This window comes from Salmo salar, chromosome 13 (genome assembly GCF_965601325.2).
Source record: "Salmo salar chromosome 13, fSalSal1, whole genome shotgun sequence".
Lineage (NCBI taxonomy): Eukaryota > Metazoa > Chordata > Actinopteri > Salmoniformes > Salmonidae > Salmo > Salmo salar.
In genome coordinates this window covers 51,930,183-51,951,406 of record NC_138303.1, presented here as the reverse complement: position 1 = coordinate 51,951,406, position 21,224 = coordinate 51,930,183, and the positions used below count along the sequence as shown (strand labels likewise).

Below are 21,224 nucleotides of genomic sequence, written 5' to 3'. Positions count from 1 at the left end.
TCGGAGCTTCAGCCTTACCACTCAAATGAGCCCATTGTCTACATTTAAATGGTTGCTTATGATGGAAAGTATGGCCCCAGTGTTTGTATCATATGAAAGTGGTTCTTACGGCTTTAAAGGGGCAATCAGCAGATGAAACGTACACTGATGAATATAACTAATGTTCCCTGAAGGAGCAAACAAGGTATATTATAAACTGGGTGGTTCGAGCCCTGAATGCTGATTGGCTGACGACCGTGGTATATCCCGGGTATGACAAAACATGTATTTTTACTGCTCTAATTACATTGTAACCAGTTTATAGAAGCAATAAGGCACCTCCGCACTGCATCGTGCATAAGAACATCCCTTCACCTTAGTATATTGGCAATATACCACACCCTCTTGTGCCTTATTGCTTAACTACACTATGGGGAGTCAACAAACAATCATATCCACCTGAAAACTGAAATCACGCCCAATGGGCCAACGGATGCCAAGCCCACCCTCGGAAGCCCCGTCTTCCCGGTTATAATACTGATTTTGATCAATTTAAGGCGATTTCTTTTTTCACATAACTCTTAACACCGGAGGCTGACATACATTTTTACTATCAAAAATTATTTCAAACCACCTATGAAGAACCATAGAGGCTGCCAGCTATTAAGAAGGTTTTACATAAAAAACAAATACATAGAGGCTTTTTAAAACGTGTATACATTCCTGGAGTGGACTTTTAAAAACATGAATACTTATCCTGAGCAGCCTTTTAATTGCATGCCTTTTTAAACATGTACAGTTGAAGTCGGAAGTTTACATACACAGGTTGGATTCATTAAAAATCGTTTTTCAACCACTCCACAAATTTCTTGTTAACAAACTAGTTTTGGCAAGTCGGTTAGGACATCTACTTTGTGCATGACACAAGTAATTTTTCCAACAATTGTTTACAGACAGATTATTTCACTTATAATTCACTGTATCACAATTCCAGTGGGTCAGAAATGTACATACACTAAGTTAACTGAGCCTTTAAACAGCTTGGAAAATTCCCAAAAATGATGTCATGGCTTTAGAAGCTTCTGATAGGCTAATTTGCATAATTTGAGTCAATTGTAGGTGTGCCTGTGGATGCCTATGTGGATGCCTATGCTACCCTCCAGTCCCTAGACTTCCTGGCGCTGACGGAAACATGGATTACCACAGATAACACTGCTACTCCTACTGCTCTCTCCTCGTCTGACTACGTGTTCTCGCATACCCCTAGAGCATCGAGCCAGCGGGGTGGTGGCACTGGAATCCTCATCTCTCCCAAGTGGACATTCTCTCTTTCTCCCCTGACCCATCTGTCTATCTCCTCATTTGAATTCCATGCTGTCACAGTTACCAGCCCTTTCAAGCTTAACATCCTTATCATTCATCGCCCTCCAGGTTCCCTTGGAGAGTTCATCAATGAGCTTGACGCCTTGATAAGTTCCTTTCCTGAGGATGGCTCACCTCTCACAGTTCTGGGTGACTTTAACCTCCCCACGTCTACCTTCGACTCATTCCTCTCTGCCTCCTTCTTTCCACTCCTCTCCTCTTTCGACCTCACCCTCTCACCTTCCCCCCCTACTCACAAGGCAGGCAATACGCTTGACCTCATCTTTACTAGATGCTGTTCTTCCACTAATCTCATTGCAACTCCCCTCCAAGTCTCCGACCACTACCTTGTATCCTTTTCCCTCTCGCTCTCATCCAACACTTCTCACTCTCCCCCTACTCGGATGGTATTGCGCCGTCCTAACCTTCGCTCTCTCTCTCCCGCTACTCTCTCCTCTTCCATCCTATCATCTCTTCCCTCTGCTCAAACCTTCTCCAACCTATCTCCTGATTCTGCCTCCTCAACCCTCCTCTCCTCCCTCTGAATCCTTTGATTTCCTCTGTCCCCTATCCTCCAGGCCGGCTCGGTCCTCCCCTCCTGCTCCGTGGCTCGACGACTCACTGCGAGCTCACAGAACAGGGCTCCGGGCAGCCGAGCGGAAATGGAGGAAAACTCGCCTCCCTGCGGACCTGGCATCCTTTCACTCCCTCCTCTCTACATTTTCCTCTTCTGTCTCTGCTGCTAAAGCCACTTTCTACCACTCTAAACTCCAAGCATCTGCCTCTAACCCTAGGAAGCTCTTTGCTACCTTCTCCTCCCTCCTGAATCCTCCTCCCCCTCCCCCCCCTCCTCCCTCTCTGCGGATGACTTCGTCAACCATTTTGAAAAGAAGGTTGACGACATCCGATCCTCGTTTGCTAAGTCAAACGACACTGCTGGTCCTGCTCACACTGCCCTACCCTGTGCTTTGACCTCTTTCTCCCCTCTCTCTCCAGATGAAATCTCGCGTCTTGTGACGGCCGGCCGCCCAACAACCTGCCCACTTGACCCTATCCCCTCCTCTCTTCTCCAGACCATTTCCGGAGACCTTCTCCCCTACCTCACCTCGCTCATCAACTCATCCTTGACCGCTGGCTACGTCCCTTCCGTCTTCAAGAGAGCGAGAGTTGCACCCCTTCTGAAAAAACCTACACTCGATCCCTCCGATGTCAACAACTACAGACCAGTATCCCTTCTTTCCTTTCTCTCCAAAACTCTTGAACGCGCCGTCCTTGGCCAGCTCTCTTGCTATCTCTCTCAGAATGACCTTCTTGATCCTAATCAGTCAGGTTTCAAGACTGGGCATTCAACTGAGACTGCTCTTCTCTGTGTCACGGAGGCTCTCCGCACTGCTAAAGCTAACTCTCTCTCCTCTGCTCTCATCCTTCTAGACCTATCTGCTGCCTTTGATACCGTGAACCATCAGATCCTCCTCTCCACCCTCTCCGAGCTGGGCATCTCCGGCACCGCGCACGCTTGGATTGCGTCCTACCTGACAGGTCGCTCCTACCAGGTGGCGTGGCGAGAATCTGTCTCCGCACCACGTGCTCTCACCACTGGTGTCCCCCAGGGCTCTGTTCTTGGCCCACTCCTATTCTCGCTATACACCAAGTCACTTGGCTCTGTCATATCCTCACATGGTCTCTCATATCATTGCTATGCAGATGACACACAATTAATCTTCTCCTTTCCCCCTTCTGACAACCAGGTGGCGAATCGCATCTCTGCATGTCTGGCAGACATATCAGTGTGGATGACGGATCACCACCTCAAGCTGAACCTCGGCAAGACGGAGCTGCTCTTCCTCCCGGGGAAGGACTGCCCGTTCCATGATCTCGCCATCACGGTTGACAACTCCCTTGTGTCCTCCTCCCAGAGTGCTAAGAGCCTTGGCGTGACTCTGGACAACACCTTGTCGTTCTCCACCAACATCAAGGCGGTGACCCGATCCTGTAGGTTCATGCTCTACAACATTCGCAGAGTACGACCCTGCCTCACACAGGAAGCGGCGCAGGTCCTAATCCAGGCACTTGTCATCTCCCGTCTGGATTATTGCAACTCGCTGTTGGCTGGGCTCCCTGCCTGTGCCATTAAACCCCTACAACTCATCCAGAACGCCGCAGCCCGTCTGGTGTTCAACCTTCCCAAGTTCTCTCACGTCACCCCGCTCCTCCGCTCTCTCCACTGGCTTCCAGTCGAAGCTCGCATCCGCTACAAGACCATGGTGCTTGCCTACGGAGCTGTGAGGGGAACGGCACCTCCGTACCTTCAGGCTCTGATCAGGCCCTACACCCAAACAAGGGCACTCCGTTCATCCACCTCTGGCCTGCTCGCCTCCCTACCTCTGAGGAAGCACAGTTCCCGCTCAGCCCAGTCAAAACTGTTCGCTGCTCTGGCACCCCAATGGTGGAACAAGCTCCCTCACGACGCCAGGACAGCGGAGTCAATCACCACCTTCCGGAGACACCTGAAACCCCACCTCTTCAAGGAATACCTGGGATAGGATAAAGTAATCCTTCTAACCCCCCCCTTAAAAGATTTAGATGCACTATTGTAAAGTGGTTGTTCCACTGGATATTATAAGGTGAATGCACCAATTTGTAAGTCGCTCTGGATAAGAGCGTCTGCTAAATGACTAAAATGTAATGTAATGCATTTCAAGGCCTACCTTCAAACTCAGTACTTCTTTGCTTGACATCATGGGAAAATCAAAAGAAATCAGCCAAGACCACAGAAAAGAAATTGTAGACCTCCACAAGTCTGGTTCATCCTTGGGAGCAATTTCCAAACGCCTAAAGGTACCACGTTCATCTGTACAAACAATAGTACGCAAGTATAAACACCATGGGACCACGCAGCCGTCATACCGCTCCGGAAGGAGATGCTTTTTGTCTCCTAGAAATGAACGTACTTTTGTGCAAAAAGCACAAATCAATCCCAGAACAACAGCAAAGAACCTTGTGAAGGTGCTGGAGGAAACAGGTACAAAAGTATCCATATCCACAATAAAACGAGTCCTATATTGACATAACCTGAAAGGCCGCTCAGCAAGGAAGAAACCACTGCTCCAAAACCACCATAAAAGAAGCCAGACTATGGTTTGCAACTGGACAAAGATCGTACTTTTTGGAGAAATGTCCTCTGGTCTGATAAAACAAAAATAGAACTGTTTGGTCATAATTACCATCGTTATGTTTGGAGGAAAAAAGGGGAGGCTTGCAAGCCGAAGAACACCATCCCAACCGTAAATCACGGGGGTGGCAGCATCATGTTGTGGGGGTGCTTTGCTGCAGGAGGGACTGGTGCGCTTCACAAAATACATGGCATCATGAGGGGGAAAATTATGTGGATATATTGAAGCAACATCTCAAAACATCAGTCAGGAAGTTAAAGCTTGGTTGAAAATGGGTCTTCCAAATGGACAGTGACCCCAAGCATACTTCCAAAGTTGTGGCATAATGGCTTAAGGACAACAGTCACAGTATTGGAATGGCCATCACAAAGCCCTGACCTCAATCCTATAGAAAATTTGTGGGCAGAACTGAAAAAGTGTGTGTGAGCAAGGAGGCCTTACATACCTGACTCCATTACACCAGCTCTGTCAAGATGACTGGGACAAAATTCATCCAACTTATTGTGGGAAGCTTGTGGAAGGCTACCCAAAACGTTTGACCCAAGTTAAACAATTTAAAGGCAATGCTACCAAATACTAATTGAGTTTGTAAACTTCTGACCCACTGGGAATGTGATGAAAGAAATAAAAGCTGAAATAAATCAATCATTCTCTCTTATTCTGACATTTAACATTCTTCAAATAAAGTGGTGATCCTAACTGATCTGACAGGGAATTTGTACTGGGATTAAATGATAGGAATTGTGAAAAACCGAGTTTAAATGTATTTGGCTAAGGTGTATGTAAACTTCCGACATCAACTGTATACTTATCTGCAGTGGCCTTTAAAAACATCCATACTGTCACGGCAGTCGTAGGGTTGAGACCAAGACGCAGCGGGAAAATATATACTCATCTTCTTTTATTAGGATAAAGACGGGAAACCAAAAACGTATACAAAACAACGATAGACAGTCCTGTAAGGCTAAACACGGAAATAACCTCCCACAAAGTGACAGGTGAAAACAGGCTCCCTAAGTATGACTCTCAATCAGAAACAACGATGTACAGCTGTTCCTGATTGAGAGTCATACCAGGCCAACACAGAAATACAAACACAAGAACATACCCAACACCCCAGAACACATAAATCAAATACCCCTCTACAATATACACACAACCCGAACCACCTAAATCAACTACCCCCTCTACATCGACACTTACGCCAATAAACCCCAGAAACACTCTACACAAAATATCCCTCGATCTAAACACATACACAAAACCATGAAAACAAATACCCTCTGTCACGTCCTGACCAAACTACAATAATAAATACACCCCTTTACTGGTTTGGACGTGACACATACTTACCTACAATGGCCTTTTAACAAGCATACCTACAACACCGTTCAAAAGTTTGGGGTCACTTAGAAATGTCTTCTTTTTTTTGCCCATTAAAATAACATCAAAATGTTTACAAATACAGTGTAGACATTGTTAATGTTGTAAATTACTATTATAGCTGGAAATGGCAGATTTTTTATGGAGTATCTACATAGGCATATAGAGGCCCATTATGAGTAACCATCACTCCTGTGTTCCAATGGCAAGTGTTAGCTAATCCGATTTTATTTCCTGTCTCCTTCAAAAGCAGGCTATTTGGGTGGTCCCGTGTCAGAAGTACAGAGCGGTTGGTACAGCCGGTTCTTCTTTGTTCCCAAGAGCAATGGAATGTTGCATTGCATCCTATCCTGAATTTGAGTGTTTTAAACAAACACCTCACAGCTTGCAAGTTTAAAATGCTCACACTTCGCTGGCTATTGCAGCAGTGGCGGTTCTAGACCATTTCAACTGGGGGGCCAAGCTGGGGCCAGTTGTACTGTTAGAGGGGCCAGTTACATTAGACGTTATTGTTGTCATATCGTTTTCTTCACTGCATTGCAGGCATTAGCAGGCAAAATACCATTTTCATAATCATTACTGTTCCCCGTTGCCACTGTCTAATAACGGATGTAAAAAAAAAAAAAAATAGCAAAAATGTGTTATGTAAAAGTTATTTCATACTCCACATTTAGGGGGGGCCACAAGGGGGTCCAAAATTGTTGTCACAGGGGCACTGGCCCCCCCTTCCCCCCCCCAGTCTGTGCAGTCTGTGCGTCCCAGCGATTGATTCACGTCCATAGATCTGAAGGATGCATATTTTCATATGGCTATACATCCTCCCTACAGAAATTTTCGGAGGTTTCATTTAGAGTGTGTGGCCAAATGTGTTTCTGGTCCTGCCTTTCAGGTTCTCCCTTTCACCCTGCACCTTTTCTATGGTGGTGGAGGCGGCTTTGGCACCGGTGCGATGCCAGGGGATCAGAGTATTGGCCTATCTGGACAATTGGCTGGTCATAGCAGAGTCGAGGGAACAGATGGAGCTCCACACTGCCACGCTGGTTTCCCATATTCAGTCTCTGGGGTTCATAGTGAATCACAAGAAATTTTGTTTGACTCCGGCTCAGCGCATTTAGTTACTGGGTCTCGTTCTGGACTCGGCTGAATCATGTGTTTATGACTAACAGAGGAGGTTCGCATTTAGCTACGAAAAGGAGGATGCACAGCGAATTGCAGACCATACCTTCTCGTCACTGTCCTCATCAACGATGCCAGTCTCCCATACATTATCTCCTGAAGGTGCCAACCTGAGGACTGGGATAATTCATTTTTATTGTCGTTGTTGTTTTCATATCCACCACTTTTGACAACCAACCGTGTGTCTGAATGTGGGGAAGGAACTGTGTTTGTTATGCCCACAAATGGACGATACCGCACTCTCGATAGGGGTGTGGATCAGAAAACCAATCAGTATTTGGTGTGACCATCATTTACCTCACACATCTCCTTCACATAGAGCTGATCAGGCTCTGTTCACAACGTTGACATCCGGAAACCGCTCGCCCACACGATTCCATACATGTGGTCTGTGGTTGTAAGGCCGGTTGGACGTAGTAGCAAATTCTCAAAAACGATGTTGGAAGCGGCTTATGGTAGAGAAATTAACATTCAATTCTCTGGCAACAGCTCTAGTGGACATTCCTGCAGTCAGCATGCCAATTGAATGCTTCCTCAAAACTTGAGACATCTGTGGCATTGTGTTGTGTGACAAGACTGCACATTTTAGAGTGGTCTTTTATTGTCCCCAGCACAAGGTGCAGCTGTTTAATGATCATGCTGTTGAATCAGTTTCTTGTTATGCCACACCTATCAGGTGGATGGATTATCTTGGCAAAGAAGAAATGCTCACTAACAGGGATGTAAGCAAATCTATGCACCAAGTTTGAGAGAAATAAGCTTTTTGTGTGTATTGAACATTTCTGGGCTCTTTTATACATTTTAGTCATTTAGCAGACGCTCTTATCCAGAGCGACTTACAGTAGTGAATGCATACATTTCATACATTTCTTTTTCTGTGCTGGCCCCCCGTGGGAATCGAACCCACAACCCTGGCGTTGCAAACACCATGCTCTACCAACTGAGCTACAGGGAAGGCTTTATTTCAGCTCATGAATCATGGGACCAACACTTTACATATTGCATTTATATTTCTGTTCTATTTTTGTTCAGTGTAGTTAGATTTTAGCAAACACAAAAACCAATACCAAGACCCAAAACTCGCAACATCCATAGGGACGTGTACTGTCTCCCCACTAACAGACACCTAAGTCAGAGCCGAATCTCGTAGTCTTCGTGTGCTTGAAAAGTTTGTAAATTGCATGACACGTCCTTTCTTCTGCCAAGCAGAAATGAATGCGAGCTCTGGTATTATAGCGAGGAAAGAGGGGCTTCCGAGGGCGGGCTTGGCATCCATTTTTCCTGATGGGTGTGATTTCAGTTTTCTTCATGTGAATATGATTGGTCGTTGACTTTCCATAGTATATTATATCGAGTTACTGACTGACGGGGAACAATAACAAAGTCCCCGCCCCTGTTTTGGTAAAAAGCTGAGTGATGGGGCTGGAGAAATGTAACCACTCTTAAATTCATAGATAGCGCTATGGTTGCAAGGACTGACCATCTGGGATATCAACATTACAGTTTTAACCATGTTTTGAGGCTATATAGTGTTTGTTTAGATTGACTGTTTATAAAACATTGGAGTAAAACAAGTTTATATTTTGGGTTCTGATGGGGTACTACAGTTGATCTAAGCTCATGAGGCATTTCTAAGTTACATTCTTCAAGATTCAATGGGTACATACTGTATAATACATTTCTAAATCCAAAAATGTATGCAGATTGCCCCTTTAAATCCTTTTCCAGTCTGTGGGCTTGTTCGACATTGCAGCCAAATTATCTACAAATAACCTTGCATCATAAATAACAACTCATTATTATTTGTAGATCCGTCAGTCACAATTTACTCATGATACATTACTGTTTTGATCCACTCGCGAACATCGGTATTGTGAGACTGATAATTCGCCCACCGTGACTACAAAACAAAACGACCTCGAACTTCACCAATCTAAAGCGTTGATGTTATGGGTGACGTTCAATTTGAAAGGTTTTTGCAAATCCAATAGACTTAGCAGAGACTGTAGTTCATCTAAATGGATTTTGTATTCAGCTTTTCAATCGGTATCATGTGCAATAGCAGAACATGTATTAGTTCACTTTGTGGTTTTGCAAGATATAAAAACTGTTTTAAAATGCAGTCTGAAAGAAGGAGAAACTAAGTATTTGTCAGTGTCACTTGTGTGGAGCGAGCGATACAAGAAGCATTGTTTTGATGCGACATCATGTAATGTTGACGTGGTGATTAACAATTCAAAATACTGATAAATCAAATACCTTACATTCTGAACTTGGACTATAACATATCAAGAAACTGGAAAAGGTTACAACTAGAAATACATTTGTGCTGTCCTTGCGACACAGACGACGGCTGGTGAGTCTTGAGTTCTACTGTACAGTAGCTAGCTAGCTAACTTTAGCTAGCTAAATCCCGACATCGCCATGTCATTTGTCACGGCTGCCGGTGTCTATGTAGTAAAAATATAGCTAGCTAGCTAACGGTTAGTTAGCTATAGTAGCAAAATCAATGACAGTTATGTTTTAGCCACAGATTAAAAAGGGAAACGTTTAGCTAAACATATGGAAGATTGTCGCTAGCTAAATAGCCATTCTGGAAATTCAAAATTGCACTTTATGTTAATCTCGTTGGAAACCAGACGTAGTCACTTATTTCTAGCTATAGAACAGCTTCTCTGTGGGAACGTAATCTTAAATAGAGCGGCGAAATATAGTTCTGAGTTCTCTATCATTTGTCTGTCTAGTCTAGAGAGATGAGGATCATTTGCTGCAGGTTATGTTTTGGGACAGGGCTCTCCAACCCTGTTGCAGGAGTGCTAACGTCCTGTAGTGTAGGTTTTCACTCCAACCCTAATCGAGGGCACCTGATTCTAATCATTAGCTGGTTGATAAGACAGACGAATCAGGTTAGTTGCACCTGGGGTTGGAGCGAAACCATTCAGGAGGATAACTCTCCAGGAACAGAGTTGGAGTGCCCTGTTTTGCGATAATGTCTAGCACGTTCTTGAGTGGCCAGACCAGACGAGCCAGCGGTTTAAAGGTGGTGTAGAGATAGCATCTTGCACATAGTCGATAGCTAATTATAATTTAGGAATGTCATAAGCGCGTTTTAGTCGATATCACAATTACAGCAAAAAAAAACATGACCTATTCCTGTCAGTATCTAATTTTATTCACGCCGCAACGATGAGGATCTCATCACTGCTGCAGATCCACCTTAAATTTGATGTCGTTGCTCATGCAGTCAACATCATCATAGAGGATCAGTGGTGTAGTGCTATTTTTTTTTAGGTGAGGGAGACTTTTTTTTATTTTTTAAAGCGACTTTATCACTCAGTGTGTACCGACAGATCTAGCCAATTTAATAATTAGAAAAAATGCATCCTCCACTTGCAACGTCTGCCTATGCCCACACACAGGCTATTGTCTAAATATTTGTAATAATCTCCAACATCAAGTTAGGCATAGGTTACCTAATTTCAAAATAGGCCATCATCACTGTCAATCATGAATTATCATTATTAATGTTTTACCGGTGACACGTCCAAACGTATCTCCATTCTGAATATTTTATTGACCTCAATCATTTTAATGGGAATAGGCATTTAGTTCTTCTTTAATGACTGTTTCCTGAGTGAATTAGAGAAGATGGTGTTAAACTATTAGCCTTTCTTGTATTTTGTTTCAATCAAAGTGTATATCCTGCCTAGTGCCACGATCTGTGGAGTTTTGGTGCATGAGAAGAAAATATGACTATTCGGTTTCAGCTAACCATTGTAAAATCTCATTAGAAAATGAGGTGTTTTTGGTGTAGCAGGAATGTTATAGCCCTATGTTGGTATTATATTTGGTTATGTAACATGCACATTCATAATTGTGATCTTGCAAGACATTGATTATTTTATCTAACTTTACTAAACGAGCACCGTTGTGAGAAGGGAAAATCGTCTATTTGTAATAAATGATGAGTATGACTATTATAGGCATAGGCAACAGATCTTGATGAAATGTAATTTTAAAAGGATATTTTAAGTAAAAGGTTCTGAAAGTATAGTGCCAGGATCGTGCAATGATGTCAATTAAAGAAGTTGAACCAACTTGTGGTGCTGAAGGATAGCTCTTCCATTTGGCTAGTTCAGGATCAAACAACAATCATTTGCAATAGGCCTATGACTGCATGGTATAGCTATTTGTAGGCTATAGCCTAATGTAAATACATATAGCTTAATATCATTGCACTGTTTACAAGTAAAGCTTTATTGCGAGTAGGTCTTTCATTGTATAGCTTACACGCTGTATCATAAATACACTTTGATTTGATTATCTTGAACACATGGTTACAGTATACGTTGCATTCGGAAAGTATTCAGACCCCTTGACTTTTTCCACATTTTGTTAAGTTACAGCCTTATTCTAAAATTGATTAAATTGTTTTTTTTCCCCTCATCAATCTACACACAATACCCCATAATGACAAAGCAAAACATGTTTATAGAATATTTTGCAAGTTTATAAAAAATAATAATTTAATATCACATTTACATACAGCACCAGTCAAAAGTGTGGACACACCTACTCATTCAAGGGTTTTTCTTATTTTTTTTTAACTATTTTCTACATTGTGGAATAATAGTGAAGACATTAAATAACATATGGAATCATGTAATAACCAAAAAAGTGTTAAACAAATCAAAATATATAATATATTTGATATTCTTCAAAGTAGCCATCCTTTGCCTTGATGACAGCTTTGCACACTCTTGGCATTCTCTCAACCAGCCTCATGAGGAATGCTTTTCCAACCGTTTTGACGGAGTTCCTACATGCTGAGCACTTGTTGGCTGCTTTTCCTTCACTCTGTGGTCCAACTCATCCCAAACCATCTCAATTGGGTTGAGGTCAGGTGATTGTGGAGGCCAGGTCATCTGATGCAGTACTCCACCACTTTCCTTCTTGGTCAAATAGCCCGTACACCACCTGGAGGTGTGTTGGGTCATTGTCCTGTTGAAAAACCAATGACAGTCCCACTAAGCGCAAACAAGATGGAATGGCGTATCGCTGCAGAAGGCTGTGGTAGCCGTGCTGGTTAAGTGCGCCTTGAATTCTAAATAAATTACAGACAATGTCACCAGCAAAGCACCATTACACCTCCTCCATGCTTCACAGTGGGAACCACACATGCGGAGATCATCCGTTCACTTACTCTGCATCTCACGAAGACACTGCAGTTGGAACCAAAAATCTCAAATTTGGACTCATCAGACCAAGGGACAGATTTCCACAGGTTTAATGTCCATTGCTTGTGTTTCCTGGCCCAAGCAAGTGTCTTATTATTATTGGTGTCCTTTAGTAGTGGTTTCTTTGCAGCAATTCAACCAAAATATGGACTTGGTCTTTTACCAAATAGGGCTATCTTCTACCTTATCACAACTGATTGGCTAAAATGCATTAAGAAGGAAAGAAATTCCACAAATGAACTTTTAACAAGGCACATCTGTTAATTGAAATGCATTCCAGGTGACTACCTCTTGAAGCTGTTTGAGAGAATGCCAAGAGTGCGCAAAGCTGTCATCAAGGCAAAGGGTGGCTACTTTGAAGAATATGAAATATAAAATATATTATGATTTGTTTAACACTTTTTTGGTTACTACATGATTCCATATGTGTTATATAATAGTTGATGTCTTCACTATTATTCTACAATGTAGAAAATAGTAAAAATAAAGAAAAACCCTTGAATGAGTAGGTGTGTCCAAACTTTTGACTGGTACTGTAAGTATTCAGACCCTTTACTCAGTACTTTGTTGAAGCACCTTGGCAATCTCAAATCTTCTTGGGTATAACGCTACAAGCCTGTATTTGGGGAGTTTCTCCCTTCTCTGCAGATCCTGTCAAGCTCTGTCAGGTTGGATGGGGAGTGTCGCTGCACAGCTATTTTCAGATCTGTCCAGAGATGTTAGATCGGGTTCAAGTCCGGGCTCAAGGACATTCAGAGACTTGTCCCGAAGCCACCCCTGCATTCTTGGCTCTGTGCTTAGGGTTGTTGTCCTGTTGGAAGTTTAACCTTGTGGTAGCAGGATTACAAGATTATGCCATATTTATGCACCAAATGGTTGTTTTATTTAATAGAGTAAGGTTCTTAGGACTGTCTCTCTCCTTTCTGAGTTAACTGAGAGGAGTCTTTATGGAGCTTGGGCTGGCAACTGATTAAGTGATGGCTTGGTGATGAAAAACCTACAGCTGGCATTCCATAGATCAGATGTGGTGGGTGTCACCGAGATAGAGAGAGCCTGGAGGAACAGAACAAAGGCCTCAGTATTCATAATTATCCTGGCATCTGGGAAACAGCACCAGAGGCAGATGACCAGAGGATGAACCCAACGTGGCTTATGGTGCCCCCCAATCTATATGGGATGGGTGGAACCAAGCATTCTGGTATCAGCTATATAAACTGTGCATTGTCTGTGAATGGTAGGCTCTCGGCCCGACAGTCAAGAATGTTGAGTCGACGGTTTCATTATTGCAATATTTAATCAATATTGAATAAAGATGATTGTTTGAATGGAATATTCCACAACAACCCTCGCCCCAGTCTGAGGTCTTGAGCGCTCTGGAGAAGGTTTTCATCAAGGATCTCTCTGTACTTTGTGCCGTTCATCTTTCCCTTGATCATGGCTAGTCTCACCGCTGAAGAACATCCCCACAGCATGATGCTCCCACAACCATGCTTCACTGTAGGGATGGGGCCAGGTTTCCTCCAGACGTGAAGCTTGCTATTCAGGCCAAAGAGTTCAATCTTGGTTTCATCATACAAGAGAATCTTGTTTCTTATGGTCTGAGAGTCCTTTAGGTGCCTTTTGGCAAACTCCAAGCGGGCTGTCATTTTCCTTTTACTATGGAGTGGCTTCTGTCTGGCCGCTCTACCATAAAGGCCTGATTGGTGGAGTGCTGCAGAGATGGTTGTCCTTCTGGAAGTTTCTCCCATCTCCATAGAGGAACTTTGGAGCTCTGTCAGAGTGACCATCGGGTTCTTTGTCTCCTACCTGACCAAGGCCCTTCTCCCCAGATTGCTCAGTGTGGCAGGGCGGCCAACTCAGGGAAGAGTCTTGTTGATTCCAAACTTCTTCCATTTTAAGAATGATGGAGGCTACTGTGTTCTTGGGTTATTTCAATGCTGCAGACATTTTTTGGTACCCTTCCCCAGATCTGTGCCCCGACACAATCCTGTCTCGGAGCTCTGGTCCTTGTGTCTCCCTTTGGCCACTCTGGTTTGGGAGTCTTCAGCAAAACGGTGTCGCCCTAAGAAGTGGTCACATATTGTTCAGGGTTCCACTGTGCAAGAGGGTCTATGGAGTTTTATGAACATCCTCGAGGCAGACACACAGTGAATTACTTTTTTTCCACCGTTCTGATTGGCCAAAGTGGTCGAGACTCTGACTGGCCTTTGCAGTGCACACAGGTAGCCTAATAGTTCATTCTTGCCACCGCCAGAGAGAAGACGGAAGAAACCACCCCATTTACCTACCTCTAGGCTGCTATACATATTTATTTGTCATTCTATAGTTTTTCATTGAATTTAAGTGGTAATTAAATATAATTTATTTAGAATGTATCAGAATTAATTTTCCAGAAATAGTTTTACAAGCTCAGTGTATTCTCGAGTCAAAAGGGAAGGAGCCTGCGCTCCGACAGCACTGCACCCCTGCAGAGGATTGAACGGAGGCTTTCTTCATATATCATATGCTTTACACAAATATGGACCGAGACAGACCGTAGCAATTATCAAATTGGATGCTTCACGTGACACCATTAAATCCTATGTGAAGACTCAATAGTGAATTGAAGCCAAATTAAGTCGGTTAAGATGGCGTCTCATGGAGAGTTTGAGCTACTCCAGGAAAATACGTTGCAGGCTAGCTCATTGCTGCCCCCTCTTGTTAAGTACTCTACATGACTATTTCAGCCACACCCATTGCTGATAGGCGTATAAAATCGAGTACGCCGCCATGCAATCTCCATAGACAAACATTGGCAGTAGAATGGCTCATGCTGAAGAAATCAGTGACTTTCAACGTGGCACCGTCATAGGATGCCACCTTTCCAACAAGTCAGTTCATGAAATTTATGCCCTGCTAGAGCTGCCCTGGTCAACTGTAAGTGCAGTTATTGTGAAGTGGAAATGTCTAGGAGCAACAACGGCTTAGCTGTGACATGGTAGGCCACGCAAGCTCACAGAACGGGACCGCCGAGTGCTGAAGCGCGTAAAAATCGTCTGTCCTCGGTTGCAACACTCGCTACCGAGTTCCAAACTGCCTCTGGAAGCACAATGTCAGCACAATAACTGTTTGTCGGGAGCTTCATGAAATGGGTTTCCATGGCCGAGCAGCTGCACACAAGCCTAAGATCACCATGCGAAATGCCAAGTGTCGGCTGGAATGGTGTAAAGCAGGCTGCCATTGGATGCAGTAGAAACGTGTTATCTGAAGTGCTGAATCACGCTTCACCATCTGGCAGTCCAACGGATAAATCTGGGTATGACGGATGCCAGGAGAACGCTACCTGCCCCAATGCATAGTGCCAACTGTAAAGTTTGGTGGCGGATGAATAATGGTCTGGGGCTGTTTTTCATTGTTTGGGCCCCTTTAGTTCCAGTGAAGGGAAATCTTAATGCTACAGCATACAATGACATTCTAGACAATTCTATGCTTCCAACTTTGTGGAAAAAAATTGGGGAGGCCGTTTCCTGTTTCAGCATTACAATGACCCATGCACAAAACGAGGTCCGTACAGAAATGGTTTGTCGAGATCGGTGTGGAAGAACTTGACTGGTCTGCACAGATCCCTGATCTTAACCCCATCGAACACCTTTGGGATTAATTGGAACGCCGACCACGAGCCAGGCCTTATCGTCCAACATCAGTGACCGACCTCACTAATGCTCTTGTGGCTAAATGGAAGCAAGTCCCCGCAGCAATGTTATAACATCTAATGGAAAGACTTTTCAGACGAGTGGAGACTGTTATAGCAGCAAAGGGGGACCAACTCCATATTAATGCCCATGATTTTGGAATGAGATGTTCGACGAGCAGGTGTCCAGATACTTTTGGCCATATTGGTTCAAAGACGTATGTCTTTCTGGTCTATTAGAAGCAATTATTGGTACCATGATTGTCTTAAAAAAAATATATTGACATGAAGATTGACCATGAATATCGCCATTTTTCCATCACTATAATGGGGGAACCTGTTTTCTGCTAACAATGCCTGCAATTCCACGGTCTGCCTTGAACTTCCGTGACTTCATTGAGAGGGATCAGTCGTTCAAATCAAATTTAATCGTAAACAACAGGTGTAGACTAACAGTGAAATGCTTGCTCACGGGCCCTTCCCAACAATGCAGAGTAAGAGAAAATAGAAAAGTAATAACACGTAATAATAAATACACAGTGAGTAACGATAACTTGCCTGTATACACAGGGTACCAGTACCGAGTTGATGTGCAGGGGTACAAGGTAATTGAGTGCATAGGCAACAGGATAGACGATAAACAGTAGCAGCAGTGTATTTAATGAGTCAAAAAAGTTTGCGTAAAGGGTCAATGCAGATAGTCTGGCTAGCTATTTGGTTAAATATTTTATTAACTATTTAGCAGTCTTATTGCCTGAGGGTAGAAGCTTTTCATGTTCCGGTTGTTTCCAGACTTGGTGCTTCGGTACCTCTTGCTGTGCGGTAGCTGAGAGAACAGTATCTGCAGTCTTTGACAATTTTTATGGCCTTCCTCTGACACTGCCTGTTATAGAGGTCCTGGATGGCAGGGAACTCTGCCCCAGTGATGTACTGGGCCGTACGCACTACCCTCTGTAGTGCCTTGCGGTCGGCTGCCAAGCAGTTGCCATACCAAGCAGTGATGCAAGAGGCTCTCAATGGTGCAGCTGTAGAATTTTTTGAGGATCTGAGGGCCCATGCCAAATCTTTTCAGCCTCCTGGGGGCGAAGAGGAATTCTCGTGCCCTCTTCACGACTGTTGGTGTGTGTTGACCATGATAGATCCTTAGTGATGTGGACACTGAGGAACTTAAAGCTCTCGACCTACTCCACTGATGTGAATGGGAGCGTGCTCGGCTCTCCATTTCCTGTATTCCATGATCAGCTCCTTTGTCATGCTGATGTTGAGGGAGAGGTTGTTGTCCTGGCACCACACAACCAGGTCTGTCTCGTTGTCGGTGATCAGGCCTACCACCGTCAAGTCGTCAGTTCTTCCCTGGTTCCACGAAACTGCAACATTTATCACTGGTAATTTGTATTTTCTGCCATTGCTTTTCTTGCTGATGATACGGTTATTCAAAATAGATGGTGTGGGGGTTGGGGGTGCAATACCACATCTTTAGGAATAGAAACAACCTCAAGGAGGAAGGTGAAATGACCAAATGCATGTTGATAATCAAACAAAGATGGTCACAGCGGGGAAATGGTCTGCAGAAATTGAAGCAGTACGTCTGGCAGTCATCCAGAATGCCTAGTGAGTCAGAAAAAGGAAAGGTATCGTTATGTGTGTGTGAATAGGTTTGTGTGTCCCCTCAGTGACACTGACGGTGGCATGGCTACGGATAATGTGTGTGAGTGAGTGAGAGAGGACACAAGCCCTGTTATGCAGTAGTGGTGACATTTTAAGATGCTTCTCTATCAATGGTTAAAAAATTAATTTGTTGAAGGAGCAAAAAGTAATGTATCTCACATTGATACATACTACAAAGTCTCCATAGAGTCTATGTAATCTATGGCATAGGCCTCATAGACATTAACCAGTGGACAGTGGATTCCTAAAGTGTAAGCTAGGCCTAGGTTATCAGGGCATGAAACGTACACTCTGTTACCACAGAACCAACGTAAGATAGTGTTACCGTTATCCAGTTGTAACATAACTCCACTGTTATAGTAGTACTCCACCCCCTCACACACACTGAAGTACAACCTTGGCCAGGTGAAATGCTTTACTGTCAAGATGTTACTACCAGTAGGGTCCCAGAACAAGCATACAGAGTCACAGAAGTCCGGTGTGCCAAAAAGATGTTAAGGGTGGATCCCGAAGGGGCCCAGGGCCTGGTCTTTTTACAAAAATATGTTAAGGGTGGATCCCGAAGGGGCCCAGGGCCTGGTCTTTTTACAAAAATATGTTAAGGGTGGATCCCGAAGGGGCCCAGGGCCTGGTCTTTTTACAAAAATATGTTAAGGGTGGATTCCGAAGGGGCCCAGGGCCTGGTCTTTTTACAAAAATATGTTAAGGGTGGATCCCGAAGAGGCCCAGGGCCTGGTCTTTTTACAAAAATATGTTAAGGGTGGATTCCGAAGGGGCCCAGGGCCTGGTCTTTTTACAAAAATATAATAATATATCTGTAGAGTCCGAATGGTTTGAACTACAAACTATTAAAATCTGTATTAAAAGCTGAGACTCTCACAGAGCTCACAAGCTTCTACGGAGAAGGTAGGAAATCCCAGGACATAGTGTCTATAGTACTGTAATAAGCTCACATAGTTGCTTTCACAAACTCTGCACAGTTGTCACTGACTAGTTGGATGTTGCTCTTAGTGAGCAAACAACTTATGTACTTACAGAATTCATATAAATTCATCTTTATCTGTTTTTTGATTTGTTGGACCTTATTTTTAAATTGACATTTGTCAATAAACTCATGAATGCAACTGTTTTTGTCAAATTGTTTTGTGTTCTGCTTGTAGCCCTGGTTGTCCTGAAAAGAACATGGTAAAACACTTGTCAGGATAAGTATAAGGGCTTTACATATAAATGAAAGTCAGATAATGAAAAGCCAAATCTTTTTCTGGGGTCACAGGACTGATAGGGTTAACCGTTTTAACAGTGGTTATCTTTCAGACTGGTTACACCCCCAGAACGCACAAACTTATGGCATGTGTGTACACACAGCCTTCAATCAACAAACATCCAGCCTATCAGAAAGGTAGGCTATATTGACAACAATATAATTTCCACCTGAATCATTTTACAGAACCTTGGTGCAATGTCTTCAGACATCCACTCAACCATTAACACCCATTACAGTAAAACAACCTTATATTTTGGGTTATGACGGGGTTAGACCGGGCTGGTTAGCTGAATAAAGCTGATGAGGCATTTAAAAGTGATATTCTAAGAATCAACAGCTGTTCAGGCTAAAATGGCAGTACATATCATAGTGGGACTTTTAATGAAGCCTTCATAAAACTTTTATAAGGCCTGCTGTAGATGCTTTAGATTCTAAAACACTACTAAGAAAATATACCACATTTGGTAGAAAAAGGACCAGATTAAATTACATTTTAGCCACTTGTGGCATAACACACACAGTTGATAGGAATGTAAATATTCATTATAACACAATTCTACAGAGTACAGTATAGGGTATCTAGATGCTTATGCACCATTCTAAAGTGTGTTCTTAACGTGAGAACTCACTGGTTGAGAGAGAGACCAAAGGAAGGGTGTGTGTGTGCGTGCGCATCCTTCTCTACCCCACACACCCTGCCAGGAGCTGCAGCTGTCAATCAGCTAAGACCTTATTCTATTACAATACATAAGATATCAAGATTGCCTTATAAGCAAGGATAACATTGAACAAGATGACATAAGGGATAATCCACAAGAGGCTATGCGTTCTATGGAAATACTGAACTTCCATGGAGTTGCATTCTTTTCCAGAGAACGCATAGAGCCACGAGTTGACTATCCCTTTTATACCATGACTAGAATTTAACACATTTCCCACTAGAAATGTGTTCATCCATAGCTAGCAAGTTTACTAGATGTCGACAGTAGATGCTTTGGTAAACAAACACACAGACTTGCAAGTTTAGCTAACCAAACCATCAGTCCTAGCTTGCTATTATGAAATAGTCAAACTAACTCGACCTGTATTGTACTTTTTATTTGACATACATGATTAGGACCTAGCCTACCTCAACATCTTCAATGACATTGATGGACAGACTTAAAGCAAAGTAGAATTAAGCAGTCTTGACAGCTGATGTCAGTATTATGATGTGGATATTACTGGCTAGCACAGAGTGCTATACAAGCTAACCATGCTGGCCTAGCTAACCTACATTTTGGTATACCTGGCTGTCATGATTGTACAGTCAGTTGTCATATCTTTCACATCAGCTACTATGACTGTTATGACACATGTCATGTCATGCCTATTACAGCAGTGGTGATGTAATGTTTATTTTGATGACACAAACAGTCACATATGACATAAAACAGAGATTTATCGAATTGGGACAATTTAATTGGAATGAACCTAGGGCTGCAAAATTCCTTCTGGGATTTCTAGAAAACCTGGGAATTTGGGTAAAATTCGCAGAATTTGTTGAACCCTAAAAGAACCGGAATGGCTCCCCTTGTGTGTTGCAGTCTCCCAGAGTGAGGCCCAGGCAGGAGCCGGCTGCAGCGGAGTCGGGCACCATGATGGAGGGGGGCATGCAGCTGCTGAACCGTGACGGCCACAGCATCTCGCACAACTCCAAGCGCCACTACCACGACTCGTTCGTGTCCATGAACAGGATGCGCCAGCGCAGCTTGCTCTGCGACATCGTGCTGCACGTCTCCAACAAAGAGATTAAGGCACACAAAGTGGTGCTGGCATCCTGCAGTCCCTACTTCCACGCCATGTTTACAAGTAAGTATCCCTCCTCCGAGTCCTCACCCACTGCTACTGAGACTGCTATTCTGTTTCTCCATGCCCTCACAAGTGTTCACTACTAGTGTTAGTCACTCACTTTGAGACACCGTCTCCCCCTCTTTACCATGAACAAAGTGGTGTGACGGGTTTGTGGTGATTATTGGTTTTTGCTTGAATGCTCAGACATTGAACTGCGCTACATTTTGCTCACTGTGTGTGTGTGAGTGGCAGTGGCACCTGAACTTGTGAGCAACACCTCATTTGTTTGCTTCCTTCCTCATCAGTGACCACTTCCTTTCTTCCTCTCTGTTGTCTGTGTGCGTTCTTTCCTGTTGGGGTCATAGATCACCAGGTGAGGTGTGTCCCAGTTTTCCTCCTCCCTCCTGCAGCTTGTGAGGGTATGAGGCTTTAAGACTCACCACTAGACTTATTTTCAACTGACCATGCTCTAAACCTAG

At 43.6% G+C, this 21,224-nt stretch overlaps 1 protein-coding gene across 5 annotated transcripts in view; it reads left to right on the top strand.

Moving 5' to 3' along the window:
- Positions 1-8,932: 8,932 nt before the first annotated feature.
- LOC106567373 (kelch-like protein 17) overlaps positions 8,933-21,224 on the top strand; it is a 38,769-nt gene continuing 26,477 nt past the window's right edge. Inside the window, exons 1-3 of one of the 5 annotated variants that reach the window (XM_014136539.3) lie at positions 8,933-9,429; positions 20,499-20,763; positions 21,111-21,164. In XM_014136539.3, coding sequence (XP_013992014.1) covers positions 20,550-20,763; positions 21,111-21,164 — 268 coding nt within the window. In that variant the 5' untranslated portion in view covers positions 8,933-9,429; positions 20,499-20,549. The remainder of the gene's footprint in view (positions 9,430-20,498; positions 20,764-21,110; positions 21,165-21,224) is intronic. The other 4 variants (XM_014136535.3, XM_014136536.3, XM_014136537.3 and 1 more) reach the window with 4 other exon arrangements.